The 19,103-nt window shown below is 34.7% G+C and overlaps 1 protein-coding gene across 1 annotated transcript; it reads right to left on the reverse strand.

Annotated features, from left to right (window-relative positions):
- Window positions 1-696: 696 nt before the first annotated feature.
- On the reverse strand, window positions 697-15,521 carry LOC106170183 (mitogen-activated protein kinase 1). The gene is made up of 11 exons (XM_013549953.2): window positions 15,336-15,521; window positions 12,749-12,881; window positions 8,691-8,746; window positions 7,880-8,069; window positions 7,431-7,563; window positions 6,961-7,032; window positions 6,470-6,549; window positions 4,360-4,438; window positions 3,913-4,022; window positions 3,427-3,574; window positions 697-2,962 (listed from the first exon to the last, which is right to left on the reverse strand). The coding sequence occupies exons 1-11, from the start codon at window positions 15,455-15,457 to the stop codon at window positions 2,958-2,960; spliced, it is 1,128 nt and encodes a 375-aa protein (XP_013405407.1). The 5' UTR covers window positions 15,458-15,521; the 3' UTR covers window positions 697-2,957.
- Between the last annotated feature and the right edge of the window lie 3,582 nt (window positions 15,522-19,103).

Raw genomic sequence — 19,103 nt, forward strand, 5'->3', positions numbered from 1 at the left:
ATTTTTTTCGGAAATCGAAGGGGGGGGGGGGGGGGGGGGGGAGGGGGAGTGTCAACACCTCCCCGCTCCCCCAAATCCGCCACTGTATGGGTCCATGAAGATCAAGGGAAATATTTCATGTTTTGAATAAAAAAAAATATATGAATACATCAAGGCTTGTTATATGTATTGCTCTCCCTGTGAGCTCCATTTCAGTTGCTTAAATTGCAATGAGATGTGAGGCACTTGGTCACTAGATTCTAGTGTCGGACCTTGTTTTGTTAGTTATTGAAATGAGGGTGACTGGGAAAGGATATTATGCAACACCCACAAGTGCAGCTTTGATGGTTTCCCCACAGAGGAGATTAAAAACCTCAAAATCAAAGGCAGTCGTTCTCAGTTGCAATGTGTAGACTAGATGTCACCAGGTAACCCTAAGGGACATATCCATTGCACATTAGTGCACTTGAAGTTGGATTTGAAAATGTCTGCCCCTCTATTTTTGTCATTCAGTGTACATAATTTAAAATGCACGACTTAACCAAATGGTATCCACATGGATTTATAAGAGCAAATTAAATGGCTCTGCCTAAAGATGGAACTATTTTGACTGGTTTTAAATCCATTGCACAAGTTGGCAACCCTTTTGCAAGTAAATGTGATGCACCTGAAAATCATTTAATAAGTGAAACTAATAGAATTCAAAATCACCATGTATGATTTTTTGGTCAGACTTTATTCTTCACATTGACAATATGATGCCTCCCAACTTGCAATTACAATGTCAAGACTAGACCAGCTACAGGACAGTAACAAAATAGACTTTTCTATCAAGGATCGTGCTCCAATTTTTACTGAGTTCAATTTTAAAATTTTTGATTACATGATTTTCTACAAGAAATGTGAACATGAACATGGGTTTACCATGATCTAGATGACAAATATCAGAAAAAGTTTGGAATATTACACTTTAAAATAGTAAACAATTCCAAAAGAGACTGAAAATTAAGAGAAAGGACAGCTGTTAATATAAAACAACACTTTCTATTGTCATCATAGATGTATCTACTTAGATGTAAAATACCTCTTCCCATATATAAAACTACAAATGCCACACTTACACTGGACTCAGTCCATTCAGTTGCACACTGCTATACAAATGAGTATACAAAATCTCTTAAGACTTTGCAGAACTATCTACATCCTAACAGCTTGCTAAACAAGAAGATCTAAGATGGGAAGGAGGGGGGGGGACTGTTTTCGACTTTATTCAGGGTGGAATGTTTTTAAGACTAATTTTGAAGTGCAGATTTTGTGCTGATTTTAACCTTAAAACTGACATCCACACTTTGAGTTTAATATAATTTGGCATTTTTTTCTAAGTTTCTGTAGTAACCATCAGAAAGCCAATAATCAAAAAAATTGAAATTGACTTCTTGATCTTGACAAACATGGACTGCCTTAACTTTAGTCTTAAAAACCATAAATATGAATCAACTGGTTAGAATTAAACCAGTTTCAACGCCCAAACAGGAACTTGACATCCCCCTAAAGCAGTCTGTTAAAACGCTATTAATTCATTGAAAAAATGTCACTCCAGAAAACCCTTAAAGGGCCAATTTTTTTAAATTTTGTGTAAAGCAACCTCATGACTATATAGGACCGCTTGGAAGGAAATTAAAACAGTGATACAATAAAAATGTTTGCCATACTCATGGCTCCTGAAGAGTATGGGTCAAAATCAAGATCGATACGAAAAGCTAGGTGGGATAGTCAATGATATAAAGCATATTATTGTCTGCATTAGGAGTAGGACAAAGTGAAAACTAGCCTGTAATATATATCGAGAATTCTCTCTGCACGCATATAATGTACATCATGGCATGCAAGTTTGGCTTATTTCACTATCCTAGTCCACATCAAATACATTATACATTCAACCGGAGTCTGTACATTAAAAATATTTTGCTTCTTTCACTTCTAAGCCCCCCTCACTCCTTGACCTTAGTAATATATCCAATGGCAGTGTTACAAGTATATGTGACCAATTTTGACTTACTTGATCAAAGTACTTATACCAGTTCTACTAACACTGTGGCAGGTCCTTAATTTGTATTATAACATGATGCATAAATTTAACAGAATATAGGAGAGAAAAATCAGAAACCTTCCTTCTTTAAACAGTGCATTTTAGCTGAACATTTTTACAAAAAGCATAACCAATCTTCAAACACATCTCCCAATTAATAAAACAGGAGTGCCTAAGCATCAAGCACAATCTCAGGTCTATATCCCTCTAAATACATATTTCATAGTTTCCATGAAAGATTGAAGCATGTACAGCTGTAGAGTCAATGTAGTTGTCAAAGAAGTTGAACCAAGAGGTCAACATGGACATGTGAAAGCACAAGGTTCTTACGCAAACGGGGATACATATTTTAGCACATTTGCTTTATATCCATTTCAGTGAGCTTGAGACGGAAGTGGCACTGACCAAACTTTGATGTTAATACATGTACAAGCAACTACAGCATCATACGTCCAAATCAGTTTTTTTTTTCACTGTTTTGTCTATATGAATGCTATGAACATTTATGTTTTTAGTTACAAAGTGAGCTGAACGTGAAAGAAAATGTAGATACATTATTTGTGCAAACCTATACAATATGCTATATAAAACTCTTTAAGTGGTAAATGCTTCCTTAGGTACAGAAAATAAGGCTCTGGAAAAAATGACATCTCCTTTTCACAACTTTAGGAATTGGATAATAATAATATATAACAGGAGACTGGAATACATTTAAATGTGCACAACATAGACATATACTGTACAAAGTAAAAATATGCGAAGCTTGTATATTTGAACAGTCACGTTTTTCTTCTTTTTCCAGGACAGCACCCAGCTTAAATATTTTCTCATCCTTCTTCACACTAACTTTCTGTGTTCATGGAATTCCAAGTTTGTTTCATTTATATAATCAACCTGAAGGAAAGATGGACAGAATCTTTAAAATATGTTAGTAAGCACATATGAATATCTGTTTAAGTTTATAGTAATCATGTCAAAAAATTGTCACACAAATAGATCATAGTTTAGTAAGCAAATATGAATATCTGCTCAAGATAAAAGTAATCATGTCAAAAACATGATATACAAGTAGATCATGTTGCTAGTAAGCACATGTGAACATCTGCTCAAGATAACAGTAATCATGTCAAAAAATTCTCATAACAGTCTCCTGCTATAGATCATGTATCTTTTTGTGAAGATATTCTGATAAGTTTCTATTGTCACACCACAACACAGGACACGATAAGATGTAGTAGCTTTCCTTTATCTTCATATATCTACATGATTATGTGATCTGTTTTTTCTGTACTGAGAAGACCTTTGAATTCTATTAAATGCTGGATTAGGCTTTCCCACTGCTGTCTAACCAAGCTTACCGTTCATCTGCATGGCTCCAGCTGCAACAGCCTCTCTGGCTTGACGGTCCTTCAGTGCCATTGTTTCCTGGAAAATCAGCTCCTTCAGCTTTTCTTTGGGCAAGTCATCCAGCTCCATCTCGAATGTAAAAGGTTCCTCAGCTACAGGCTTCAGAAAGAAAAAGTAATTATTCAAACTTTGTTTGGAAAGAACTAACCAACTCCTACTAAAACCTGAAAGGATTCAGTATACCCCCCTCCCTTAAAATAAATAAATAAATAAATAAATAAATAAGAAATAGTAATTTTTACCTTAAGATATATTTCACACCCCCCCCCCCCCTTCAAGAGAGACGGATATGTGCAATCAACATCAGATATATTTTTAGCCAGTTATGCTAAAAGAATGTGCCACACAATTAGTGGAGTTTGATTCATGTTGGAAAACATCAAACAATGGTCAATGTGCAAACAATGGTCAAAATCTTTCACAACTGCCACACTTACCTCATCTGCAGGGTCATAGTACTGTTCTAGGTAGGGATGGGCTAATGCCTCTTCCACTGTGATGCGTTTGTGTGGGTTAAAAGTCAACATTTTCTCCAGTAAATCCAATGCTGAAAAGAAATGAAAAATAAAGCAATTATTGATAAAATGGAAAAAGTAGATCAAAGTGTGCTAAAGGAAAATTGTTTTTTTGCTCATGGCATTACCAACGGTAGTTTAGTATTGCAAAAAAAAAAAAAAAAAAAAAAAAATCGGAATGATAAAATTATACCAATTCTCACTAGCATGTACTACATTATCTTATATGTACGAGTGTGCAGTTGATCTTTCTTTTTTATCTAATATATCTAGACATTTTATTCTTTCCTTTAACTATTCTGATACTTTGAACAGCTCATGTAAATTTTCAGCAAATGAAAGTCTTAGTCAAACAGACAGTTAAGATACCTTTGGCATCAGCATTGGCATACATCTTATTCCATGGGACTTTTGGCTTGAAGGGGAGTGACTGCAAGTAACCACGAGCCTGAAAAGACGAACAAATCAGGACTTCAGTTGCAAATGGGTACATATTCACAGACCAAGGACCTCCTGGTTCTATACACCAATCTGAAGTTCAATGACAATCTCGGATAGGAACAATGCCCAAGGGCTCATTCCCATTGAAACTCAGTCTACCTAGATAGTTTCAATGGGAATGAACCCCAAGTCACTTTTAGTCCAATAAGCCACAGGAACAATCAAGCTTCAGCCCAACTTTGTTTTGCAAAACTGTCAATTTTTTCAATCTTTTCAGACCAATGAGCATTCATACCATCAACAGTGCCCTGTTAGAGGACACACATTTTCTTGAAAATACCGATTCAGCAAATGATGCCACTGAAAATGAAATTATATTAATTTTGGCATGAAAGGGTTTGGCTGAGGCAACTAGAGCTGCATTCAGCACTGTTTGAACAAAACTGTCTTAGGACTAACTCCAGGTAGTTGAAAGACAGATTGCAATTAAAGATCTGGGTCAGGCTGGTTAAAACAAGTAAAGCAGCCCACCTGTTGTTCACTGAAGGCTTAACTTAAGTATTAAATGGGTGGGTGCAATCAAACTGAATTCTCCCAGAAGTAGGTCTATGATGCTTTTAGTTTTAAAAATGCTAAAAGCAAACCTACAAAACAGACTAAAGAAATGGCAGGTAAACTCACACAATCAAAGAAACTGCACTGAAATATCTTGTTACCATGGAAGCATAGTAAAATCATTGCAGAAGGATTGTTTCTTGTTTCCTAATGTCTGCATTACAATTATCAGAAATAATATTCCAAGAAATTGGTTGAGAGCCAATGACATATTTAAAATAAGTTTCTCAATACCAAAATCATAACAGCATTTCTTTTTGCTACTATTAAATGAGAATCTTTCAACACCATAAACCATGCCATTTTGCTTTATTCTTTCTTTTTTTTTTGCCACTAGATTAGCTTCCAGTACAATTGATCTGCAGTCACATTCAAATGAAACCTGCTGTTAACACAGATCAAGGCACCTTGTCAAAGCCAATCAAAGACTTTATCTTAAAAACACTTCCCATGTGTCTGACATATGCTATCCAACTGCATCACTGACGGCCAACTACACCAGGGGCTCAAGGTTCTTTGTGCCACAAGGTGCCTTATATTGCTAATGACGCAAAATAACCTCACATATTTCAAAATCAATATGTAGTTCCCTGAGGAAAAGGAACCTTTTACTCTTCCATGCAGTTGGCTTTTCCTAATCAAATTACTGAACTGGATTAATTTTTTAGTAAGTGAAAAATTTTAAAGATATATGGCAAAAATGATATTTTGGAAAACATGAACTGCTGCCTTAGTTAAAAAAAAAATTCAATATCCCCTGCACTGCTGTGCATATGCTTACAAATACTTTGTGTATGAGTGTGTTCATGTCTACTTGCTTGCATGTTTTTTTATGACAATAAGTAAAGTTCTTCAATCTCTCGCTTTCTGTTGAGCTTGCCTATTCAGCAATTTCCTAGAACTAATCTGGATAAAATAATTTAGGTTTCATTTCAAAGCCACAATGGAGAACCCTTCATATTACTCTTTAGTACTTTTGATCCGTGGCACATAAGGGGAACAAGGAGTACATCACATTATCAACATTTCTGGCTTGTTTTCGATTCCTCTAGCTTCATCAAGAAACCCTGATCAGTAGTTGACATGTTCCTGGCAACATCTCAATGCTTGCATGTAGATCAATACACTGCAGTCCGCATGCAAGCAGGGCAGCTTCTGCAGTTGATACTTGTTCACATTTGTACTTCTCATGAAAATAGCTCATTTAACCATAAATCTTGACAGAATAGTTCTGCAAGGGATATTACATATTAAGACCAACCACACCATGATTATAACGATTTGCAACTTTTTTTTATGTTGTGTAGAATAGCAGATTAAGCAATTATTTCACAAATATTACCCTTCCCAGGTCTAACACTTTAATCGAATTGTGTTCTGCAAGCAATGCATACAATATATATGCTGTCTTAACTTTACCCACCTTGTCATTTATAATGCAATTCAGATCTTCCTGGCCTGGTGACCCCAACACACCTAGAATGTGGTTCAGCTGATCCAGATCTACATAGTTAAGGAATTTTGTTATACACAAAGTTTAAAGTTCAAACTGATCACTTGTCTCCTCTTCCCTTTTATTTCATCATGCTATAACAATTGTTACAAGAGTTCCCCTACCTTAAATATATATGCACATCAGTATGCTTTAACCATATGAAAAAATCGTCATTATACTTTTTAATGTAAAAGACTATGTTTTCATCCATCCAGTTGTAGTTTTTAAATAAATAATGTCACATGACAATGGTGAAATTCTGTTCAGTTTCTTCATTAAGTCTATGGGATATAGAGTGCATAGCATACGTGAGTGTCTAGGGTGTGCTTCAATTTCATTCTTCATCTGAATAAACTTTCAGATATAGATGAGAATCAACTTATAGCAAGTAACTTTCAGTTTACGAGTAGTAAGGATACAGTGCTTCCCTGGAAAGATAGGTCTGTTGGAAAGCATCTCAGCCAGAATACATCCCACTGACCAAACATCAACTGAAATAAAGTAAAAGACTTCTGAAAGGCAAAATATTGGTGGTGCACACTGCTTTATTCTAAACCTTTTAAATCAAAAGCAGATTTGTGAATAACAGCAACTGCAGTGCATCGGAATAAAATTTGAAACCTTATCAAATTCAACAACAAACATTACATACAAAGCATTAATGCCAGTCCTAAATAATGCTTATTTGGCTACTATCAACAAGAGGACCTTATATTACATATTTAGACTAGGAACAAGACTTCACTTATAATATCTATTCATATACTTTCAGAATGATGCATTTCTCATAAAATTTTATCAATTTCAGCATATGTAGACCAATGTCATTATCATTAACGTGTCAGATTTCACCAAACTGATACACTAAAATATCTTGGTTTATGCATACTTGATTTTGTGTAGCCCTTGGAATTGAGCATTATTTCTGGTGCTCTGTACCAGCGTGTGGCAACATATTCTGTGAGGAAACCTGTGTGATCGTGCTCAGGATCAGCAACTCTAGCTAAACCAAAATCACAGATCTGAAAAACAGAACAAATAAATTATAAATTGCATACAGACTTGTGTTTAACTATGTAAATTATAACTTATATCATCATATTAGCCAATCCTTAAAAACGTCAAGTAAAATAAAATCATTGATGTAAATCTTGTAAATAAGAATTATTAATTTCACACAAACAAAAAAGACTGATAAATTTGCAAAAACATTTAAAGAAATAAAGAAGTGCAAAAAAAAACAAGGGAAGAAGAAGGGCGAAACATCTTCAGAGAGGTTCTGTTAATAACTCTTTAAAGATCGATACAGATAGCCTTAAGCTACCATTTTATTCTTACCTTTAAGTCACAAGTAGTATTAAGCAGCAGATTGCTTGGTTTTAAATCCCTGTGCAACACATTTGCTGAATGAATGTATTTGAGACCCCTTAAGATCTGGTACAGGAAGTAACAGACATGATCATTACTTAGTTTCTGTGTTTTTAACAATTTGTACATATCTGTTTCCATCAAACACTGCACAATATAGCTGTGGAAGGAGTTAAAGAAAAATGGAATTAAAAAGTGTACAAATTCATGAATTAATATAAGGAATTTATACAGAAATTAAATTCTTGAACTCTTGTGGTAAAAGTGAAACAACCAGCTGATGTTGCAGTTTCAATTCATCTCTGTATGTTATGACTTGGACAGACTGGAGCATCAAGGAAGCTATTTGGAAGTAGGTGGAAGTCCTACACTCAACAAGAAAGGAGTTCTCAGGTTTAACCTCTCCCATATCTGTGACAAGGCTCTGGAAGACTATTCTAAGCCACATGAGATGACCAGTCCATCCAGGTCATAGCCTAGTGAAATGTCTTGGGGTGAGACCGCAATGTGGGTTTACCACGAAGTTCAAGAATTTGATTTATTTATATTCCTAAAACATGAAATTCATTCATTCACAAAAGCTGAACATTTTCTCAGATTGTATTATTTTAGCAATAATTTTTTTTGGATATTATGGGAAAGTGTATAAAATCATGTACAGAACATCCTGCTGTAGAATAGAAGTATATGATCAATTATCTTTTTTTCTTTTTATGGTTGTTGTCCATTACGTTCAAAGCCCATAAGTTTATATTGAAGATTTTCGATAAGCAAAGGATACACATCTTTCATGTCTTCTTTTGTTGGTGCTCTTATGATGTCACTTATATTAATGATCTGAAATAAGAAAAAAAATCAACTTCAAATAACTGAGTAAATGTTTTTGTCGTTTCTGAATATAAAGCAATACAATAAAAGCAATTCTCTAACTGTCAGAGATAGGTTCTTCCTATTAATGCCAATGAATTAAATGATAAAAGAAGCATTTAGTTATCTGATAAACACGATGGCTTACAGATATACCATAATATTAAATGACATTTTTTGCTAAAATAATCAATTTTCCAGGACATGCTAATTTTCATTGTAAAATGTAAGTCCACATTTGCCAAAAGGAATATTCATTCGTGAAAACAGCTCCAAATGTGTCAAGAAATGCAAGAACAAAAGTCCTTTTAATCCAAACAATATACCTGTTTTAAAAGGGATTTTAATTTCTACATCAATTCACACCCTACTAGTAAATCAACATTTTATTTCTACTAACAAGAAATCATTTCAACTTTCAGAATACTTGAAAAAAATTCTTCCTGTATTCTAATAAAATTTTTTAGGAATTCAATGAATTAATTCCATTCAAATTAAGTGATTATTTACCATGTATGTGTATATGTGTGTATCAAATACATGTTACTAGTCTAAGAAAGAAAGAGGTCATTTAGAACAAGATGATCTGTGGACTAACTGATCTGCAGACTAAATATGGCTGACTCACTTAAAAGCAGAGCCAATTAGTTCCCTGCTGGCCTCCCCATGGCCACCTCCATCACTGCATCGCCCTAACAATTAATGGTATGTGTGGAAGCAGGCCTAGGGAGACCATCAGGGATTAGGGCACTTGCTTTTTAGTGGGGTCAGCCATATTTATTCGTCAGATCAGTTAGTCCTCAGATCATCTGCTCTGAATGCACTCAATGGCTACATTTGACTATGGCTCAGTTGATTATATAGCTGTTGGCAGTCTGTTAGAGCTATCGTAGATCATTATACTAAGATTATACCAAACTGGATATTGATTACACTTCAAGCAAAATCTATGTACCAGAATTATCCACTGCCTATCATCACCCCAATAGGCAATACTAAGGTGTTATCTCAACTGATTCTTAAAGAGGCACAGTCATCCAATAAATTGTATAGTCTCCTACACAGATTGAAACAGTCACTATTATTAAATTCATCAATTAAAATAAAATTGTGTCTGATGTTGTGTATGCAATATTAATAGTGAAACAATTCTATAAAAATGTTTTGCTAAAAAAAAAACCTAAGTCTAAATAGTAAATTAACTGAAATATAATAAACTTTTAAAAAAGAAACACTTGTTTAAATTTAAGTGCCTAAGCTTTCCTTTAAAATTTGATAAATCAACTGAAATTATTCCAACTATACCCCTGATTAATAAATAAAGAAACCAACAATTTTTTTTTTTTTTTTTTTTTTTTGCATGTTGTTACTTACAAGTGAGTGCATGTTTGTTTTTAAATGACCAGCCGTGCAGTAATGTCAGTAGTTTATGGATCAATAATCCAGTCTGTGCTGGCTCATACTAGGAAAGTGTTATATGAAGATGAATCAGGATACCATAAGCTGTGCATTAAGGTCAGAATCAAAGGCTTGTGGAAGAAAGGCAATTTGCTTTATTATGTTTGCCAGATGAAAGACGGGATTAGGCTCAAAATTGAAATTTTACATGATAATAGTAATTATGGAAACAATACTTTGTCATCATACTATGCCCCTCCCCTCACAATTTTTTTCAAACAAAATTTGATAGTAACAAATTATCTGCATTCCAATTTTCCATAAATTTACACAAAAAGTGCAATTGCCCTTGATTCAAAGAGAACACCAGTATATATCAAAGATCATACCAAAAGTCATTTTAAGCCAGCAGATAATGGAATGAATTTGAAATATTTGCACTCCAAGTATGTTTAAATTTAAAAGTTAAATAATATAAGATAAATTTGCAAATACAAACTAATCATTACAAATGTATGGATTTTAAAATAGCAACACATCATATACAACAAAATAAATAGTATTTTTAATTATCTGAACATATAATAGATCTTGTCCACATAAGTGATCACTGATATATATGCAGAATACTTTCCCAGATATAGAATCCTGTGGTAGCTAAAAATGAAGCTCTTAGCCAGGGGTTGTATTTGCAGAACACAGGGGAACAAATCTCCTGTCTAGAAATTGAATTTCAAATGGATATCAGCAAGTGATAAGATCTTCAGAGACATTTTAAGGTCACCTCAGGTCAATCCAGTAGTCTATCTGCACTTTCATTTTAATATGTTGTAAGACTTCATGGTATTTAAACAGTTGACATGTTACTAAAATATTTAAACATCTCTTCTGTAATTCCAATATCCCTGGGTTGAACAACAGGAACACAACCTGAGACAAAGTCTAAACACTGTAGCTACAGCACATATCTGGTTATTGATCTGTGGAGGAGATTTATTTCAAATATATGCTTTTACCATCAGAGTAAATACGGAGCATAGGAGAGACACCACTTCAACATAACACATAATTTCTGACTAATGGATCCCAAAGCACCAATAAACTAGCTTCTGTAACAGAACTCTCTTCAACCATCCTGTTGCAGTTTTCTTTTCGGGTTTCTTCAATTTACCACCATTTTCCCTTACAGTTTAGCCTTTTCATTGCAAAAACAATAAGCACAATGCAGATATATATTTGATGTGCACTAAAGGAAACTAGGATCGAGGCTCAAAGAGGAGGCAGGTGCCCCTCAAGCACACACCACCAAATGGGTGGATGTCTTAAAATGTGACACATTATTATACCATTCATTTTTAGTTCTAAACATACTTGCATGACAAGAAAGATTTGAGGGATAAATATATTCCTTAAATGTAAAGGCTTTTAGCCGAGTGGGGCATGACTAAATAGTACTCACTTTTAAATATGCACTAATGACCCCAAAATCAGGACAGTTCAGTAGGACCACAAATGTGCAGTGGTTGCAAAAATTACCAAATATTAATGCAGAACTTTACAATATTTTGGTTGTGAAACATTTAAAGATATAGCACTTTTAAATACATACCAATTTTCCTTTTTGGCTCAAATCTGAGCTCTCACATATCATTCCTTATCCACATTCAAGAGTAACAATATTCACAATTTTATCTTTTTTTTTTTTTAAATAATTTTTTGACAGGTGGATGCAAAAGCAAAATGCAAAATTTGGTTGTCAAATTCCTGTAACTTCTTAACCACCAGTGTTAAAGAAATGCAAAATACCTTAGACGGAGTTTACACGAATAGTGTTAATATCATTTTGAAAACAACTGGCCAAGCAATGTACATGTTATCAAATATAAGTCAAAATCAGGTTTGGAATGTTCAGATATCATTCCTCTTAACTTCAAATAAAACTGAACCTCTATCTGGTGTGCTATTCAAGCCCTAACCTTGACAAAACAAAACAAAACAAAAAACATAACAAAAATCAACCTAACTGCACTGTTGAACAAATTTTAACTCAATATTGACAATAATGTATGTACACGGAAATGCAATTTCTACTGGAATATTAAACTAATGTGGAGACTACATGCTAACACTTACGTTGAATAGATCACAATCATTTATATACCTCTCTAATGGAAAATTCATAACAGTGGGTAAATGTCATTCTAGCTGCAACTCTTTTAACACCAATACAGACCAGTTTGAGAGTATGAAACAGACATTTTAGGACCCCAAAAAAAAAAAGAATTCAATAATTTAGAACATGTATAATCAGATTCAAATAAGTAGTACTTTAATCATGTCATGAAAAAAAAATCCCTTTTTGTGATCTAAAATCAATCATTTTAAAGCATTTATGCCAAAGTTTATAACACAGTCAAATGTTTTCCAAGTGAAAGGACACATGTGTGAAACAAGAAGAATTACATTTAGGCCACTTACATTCATCCTCGTAATGCTCCTGCCTACAGGTGTCCGTAATTTGCAGAATCAATTATCTATAAATACATTTGCTGTCATTTATAGTATTATACTTACATTTTCATGCTTAAACCTTGTGAGGATTTTAATCTCTCTTAGTGTTCTCTGGCAGTAGGTTTGGTGTTCAAATGGTGAGATCTTCTTAATAGCTACTTTTGTCTTTGCACTTGTACTGTTATCCTGGGCAGATCTGAAACAACATTTATTGCTAACTTAAACACCAAAAATAATCATCATAAACAAATAAGAGTCCAGTTAAAAATAAAATTTTCACCTTAAATAGTAAATACAGGCACAAATGTTCACAGAGAAAGTCAAAAGAAGTCAGCCAATTTGGTAAATTACAATAGCTGAGTAAAAAAATACTAGTAATGTATTAAATAACTTTTTTCTTTTTCACAGGTACCTTTGATTATCTGATTCAATATCCACAATATTCAACACTGTATTCACAGTGCTAATTTAACCAAATTCACAACCACAGAACTGAGTGAATTTGGAATTGAAGAACTCATTTTTAAATACTGCTTGACATTTATAAATGCTGAATGAAAAAAATTCAAAATCTCTGGTGGACAGATATATTAAAGAACTTGAACAAAGTAACTCTATCTCTTGCTAATAATCAAAATGCACATTCTGTACAGATATGACTCAAATTTATTTTAATTCCTGGAAAAAAAATCTATGGCAAGAATTTTGCAGGCAAAAGCAAGTATATTTTATTTCCAGGTTTGTAATAACTGGCAAATGGGAGAAAATAATTCAACTAATTATATAGGGACAAGGCATACACTAACTGGTATAACATCTACTATAAAAACATTAATATCTAAATCAATCTGGTCATCTATTCACTTGCAACATAAAATGTGTTTCTAGGTGGAAATTCTACCTTACTTTATTTGCAATAAATGGGGTTAACCTGTGACAATTGGTCTGGTCACCAACAAGGTGAATTAAAAAAAAAAAAAACATTCAGAACTGGACTATCTTGATTGATAAGCAGACCCAATGGAGAAGGGTATCAATGACTTCAGTTAAAAAATAGGAGTCCGTGCCATTTGTTAAGGGATCTCAGAACCCATCATAATTTTCAAGGGTTCAGAGTCAAGTATACTTTCAAACCAATACTGAGTTTGGTTATGAAGGCTTGAGAAAATAGGGGGTAGAAATCACATGAAGCAACTGATAGTAATTTTTGTGAATGGTCACAAATAGCAATTGTTTCAAGATACTAAGCCCAATAAAGTGAAAAACAGCTGGTGGCACCCAAAGATAAGGTACAGAAGATGGATCCGAATGGGACGTGTACCACATTCAATATAATGTAAATCTAGCAGACTATGTCAGAAAAATAAACAGACACCTGCAAAGTTGGCTACAGGAGCTTAAGTGCCCTACTAGTAAATGCACACCCTCCCTGACTGTGGAACATTTGAGGGCCACCAGTGACAACATCCACTGGAACTTGGTTTTGGTTCTAAATCAGACCAATGATTGGTTTCAAAAGGCTTCAATAAAGCAATCTAGATCAGAAAGAATGATAGCACCCTAAACCAAGATAAGGGCAGACATCACCCTGCATATGACACACTGCTATCACAATACTGGTACATTCAGTCTAGTGACAGAACCTCCAGCTCACATAAAGTTGTAACACCCACCCAATGAAATAACAGTCATTCCCTGAAAGTTCTCAATGAGCATGAATTTATATTTATTGATAATGGTGAAATTCATTTCCAATACAGTGACCCTTTGTTACAAACTGCATCTGATAAATGGATGTCATTTCTTTAAAACGAAAATCACAACCCTTTTCTGTAACTAAAAATACTGGCTAATCAAATATTAAAATTATATTACTGCATGCAGATATCTACTAAGTAAGTTCTATTTTCAAAAAAAAAAAAAATCAATACCTTGAACAGCTACAAATGTTAACTTTATTACACAAGCCTTTTTTATTCAGTTTCATCCTGTTATGAAATGACTAGAGGTTAAACCACTTGTAATACTAGTATGTAATACTATCATAACTAAATGCCATCACACTTAGCCTTCTCAAGGTAGTTGAAACTGGCATGGAATGACTGAAATTCAGAAGTCCTGAATTGGATGTCACTACAAGAGTATACAAATTAATAAAAGGTCCAATAATAAGCCCATGATTGAAGTGCATACAATGAATGATTAATGAATGCACATTGTGTTGTATTCACATCAGGTATATAACTATGAATGTCAGTACCCATACATCACTGTTCAAAGCTCCAAATTACTGGCAACTAAGAACCAAAGAAGTAAACCTAACCATTCAGTTATTTTAAATTTCATGACATCAGGATGATGTAGATAATAATTACATGGTTTAGTCTATTAGCATCATATGATTCATCACACTTAGTTAAACTAGACATGTCATGCCCATGGACATCGATTTTTGACAACACTTGGTTAAAAATGAAACTAGTCTGTTGTTGACTGACAACTTATATTCTGTGAAATATAAACAATCAACAAATACAGCATGCACTGACGCAGAGACAGAAATGAGGACAAGTGTAAATCCGAGCTTCGCCATGTCACCCAATTCCCATTCAAATTGACCATGCATACTTGATCTTAAATATACACTTACACAACCATTCCATAAGCACCTTCTCCGATATATTGCAAGTTTGAGTAGCGTGGTCCAACTTCGAAGATTTGGCCCCTGACTATTTCTGCATTCGGTCTAGGTGCCACTTCTTGGGCCGCCATTTTGAAATATAGTGTAGGAAGTGGAGGTCATGTGACCACCGTTTGACGTCACAGTATTTGAATGTGTTTGCTGAGAACCGGAGCATTGTGTTGAAACCCACAAATGTACACCATTCTGATAATAAGGATATCCGGATAGGGTTACCTGTTTAAAAAGCATGATGACTTGTGGACAGATTTTCATGAAACGGTTGCTCTTATAATGCATTGATTAAAATATCTCATTTAATTTGGTAAAACTGTTCCAACAACACGTGGTCTCTCCTTATTTTACTGGCGTGTTTTTCAAAATCGGTATAAATAGGGCCTTTATGTACGGTCCGAAGCGATGATAAAATAAACTAAAAGATTTCCAATTGTTCATTTTTTTATTGGGAAGTATTCAAAAGTGCAGCCCCATGTGGCACTAAAAAGATAAATGTATAGAAGTTGACGTCATATTTGAGACCTAACTGCACCCTTTGGACAAATCTGTGCGTCACTGCAGCTTTAAGTAGCTCGGTTCTGAACCTCTTTATGTTACATCTATTGAAGTCGAAAATTCATCAAAGACACATTGACACCCGTTTCGCCACCCTTTAAAGAATTAACAAATCCAAACGTGACACTATGACATACACCTGAATGGTCCACGATGCCACTCGACGTTACATATTGGGTGGTGCAACAGCTCATTTGATACCGTGATGACGTCAAAGAAATTTACATATTAAAACTATGACTGGGTTCCCATACCTAGATCGATCAAACAGGATCGATCCATCTCCAAAGGGTGTCGCGCAAAATTGTTTTTAGCTTAAGAGGCTTAAAGATGTCTGGTACGCCTACTGAAGCTGCTAAACAATAAATAATTACCCCTAGCAGCTTCAGTAGGCGCGACAGAATCTATAAGCCGCTTAAGTTGATTGGACTTTAGCGAGAATCCCCTTGGAGATAGATTGATCCACAATTAGTACGATAGGGTCTGGGAATGGTCCCTATTTCGTGGTCATTCAGACAAAATTATCAGAGCTCGAACGAGAACGCTTTGGAATGTAAAGTACACAAACTCAGAAATAGTCATAAAAACGTTAATGCGTCTTTGCAAATAGATTTTTATTCGTCTTCGGGTATAGATAATTATATTTGTAATTTTTAAACATATTTCAATTAAAGGCCCATTTTCAAGTGAGCTTCTTTGTGTCTTGCTCACGGAAAGCGTTGTGAAAGCATGATCAAAAACAGACAGAGACGAGACGAAATTCTATCCCAAAAGACGTCCAGCAAACAGAACTTCTGTCATTATTGAGGTTTACTCTTGATTTAGGGGCTTTCCCAACGATCTCACGCCCTTAAACGTGTTTGCTCTTACATACCCTCTCAAAACTCAGAAATGCCCTCCCCCTCCCAATAACAGGATTTTTGTTTTGTATAGTATAAACAAAGAAAGAGAGAGAATACATGAACGAAGAACAGACATCAAAAATTCGGTCGACCTGTTTACTTCTTCACGTCCCACATACAGACAATTGAAATGAATATCAAAGGATTCTGCAGACATACTCATTCATCTCTTTCTAAATGTTAGTGGTAGATATGGACAGGCTTCGTGACAATATCTATTTCTTTTTAGATCAACGATTGTCGTAAAACAAGAAAATGATAATTGACATCAAGGTTATCTAAAATACGTGTCCAAAGGGAAGTAAACAACATTCCTTTTAAACTTTTTTCTTTCATTGATGGTAGCACCCACGTCGATGCACATTTTGAGCATAAGAAGAAAGAAGATCTGCCATCATTTTCTTATATAACACTTACCACTATTTTTCGAAAACATGAGTAAGAAAAACCACACTGTTGACCTAGCTTTAACTCGTGAAGGACCTTGGGCATTTGATAAATAGCCAGATGCCTTTCTATTCAATTTTCTTTGAGATGTCATCAATAAGACGTGCTTGGTTGTATCATCAAACTAACCCGTGCAATTGACGTGGACACTTTTGCATTCTTACATTTTATTTTCTCTCCGTATAGAATTACGGTATAAAAATGCTCAGACTGTGTACCTGAAACACTGCTGAGAAGAAGAACCAGCTAAATGAAGTGGACATTGCTCCATAGATTGAAAGACGATTCATTTAAAATTGCGCAAGGACCGCATACTAAAAAGTAACGTACATCTTAATTTATCACTACAATGTGAAGTCTTCAAGTAACTTATTGGTGAAAGAAAGTGTGCATCCTAAAAACATTGGTGTTGGTAAACGTTTGTTTCCTTATCCCACTGACTAAAGACAATCACGGGCCTACATACGCACAGACTTGCAAACTAATACAAGGGCTCCACGCGATCATAGTTCTTTTTCCCACACCCACTACTGGCTGATGAAGAAATTTATTTTAACTCTCGTAGCCTTGAGTTCGTTTGACGGCATAGGGTGTGTTTAGAATAGAAGTTATCGTACTAGCAGGGTCGATCTATCTCAGCGGGGATTCTTGTTAAGGGGCAGTCAATGTAATCAACTTAATTGTCGGGCACGCCCCCTCGTATCTTAAAGTACTTGGGTAAAGTCGGGAAAAGATTGTAGTCCATGACGCTGTTCATGCTACTTTGCGAGGGGGGCTTTCCATGCAGTTAAGTTGATTACATTGACTACGCCTTAAGTAGTGAGAATCTCCGCTGAGATAGATCGATCTTGGTAGTATGATAACTTCTTTTCTAAATGCAGCAATTTTTATAAAATCCAAGCTCCTTTAAACACCCAGTGCTTGTAACCGAGGCGAGTTTGATTTTTTAAATAAAATTTTTCATTTAATCGGAATCGGATATAATCAATTGGCATATGTAACAAATCCTCACAGGTCGAACTGTTTATAAAAGAATGCATGGCGTTGAGAGGCAGAGCACCTGTCAAACAAGTTTGTAAACGATGTATCGCTTTCAACATAAATGCATCAATTTACCACTGTGTTATTATTATTACACATATAAAAAAATAACGCTCAAACCTAATTGATCCTAATTGTTATCTGCGACACATATATACACACGCCAGCACATTTACAGAGCCATCACGTGTATATAGCAAAGTGTGCATAATTTTTGGATTGGTAGAAACTTTAGTTTTTGTTTTAGATTTTAGATTAATTTCCACTATCGACAGATTTCACCTTAATATCGATAAAATTCCAGACAAGTGATATAGTTTGACTGATCATCGGGCTGAAAAAACTAATGCATACACGGGTTATATAATACTGGGGTAATTGCACCGACATGCATGTAGATCTAACGCTATACAAATATACTCGATGAAACGATTAGTCTAATGAGTTACAGACGTTCTGTACGCTGACTCTTGGTATGATCTATATTGTTTTTATCTTGGACTTACGCAATTTATACAATACGGTGTCATTATTTTTTCTGTTTCAAAATTTGCTACCACATTTGGCTGTTATTTTCGGTGAAAAGTAGAGCAAATCATTGCAATATTCCTGGATCGATTAATCAAAACAAAACCACATGGTACGCTCTCCGTAAAAGGGAAAGTTGCCACGTTAACGTAATTAATACCCTTGAGCTGATAAAATGTTATCAATATTTCTGTTATTGCACATAGTTTTAATAATATAAATCATAAAGGTGAAATAAAAATGTTGT

Source organism: Lingula anatina, chromosome 1 (assembly GCF_051362555.1).
Source record: "Lingula anatina isolate TDL-2025a chromosome 1, LinAna3.0, whole genome shotgun sequence".
NCBI lineage: Eukaryota > Metazoa > Brachiopoda > Lingulata > Lingulida > Lingulidae > Lingula > Lingula anatina.

Bases quoted from the DNA above. Each gene is read 5' to 3' on its own strand.
- LOC106170183 (XM_013549953.2), bottom strand. From the start codon at position 15,457: ATGGCGGCCCAAGAAGTGGCACCTAGACCGAATGCAGAAATAGTCAGG. The intron at 4,439-6,469 runs GTGGGTAAAGTT...TCGTCTTTTCAG, and splicing joins ATTGCATTATAAATGACAAG to GCTCGTGGTTACTTGCAGTC. The intron at 3,575-3,912 runs GTAAGTGTGGCA...TTCTTTCTGAAG, and splicing joins ACTATGACCCTGCAGATGAG to CCTGTAGCTGAGGAACCTTT.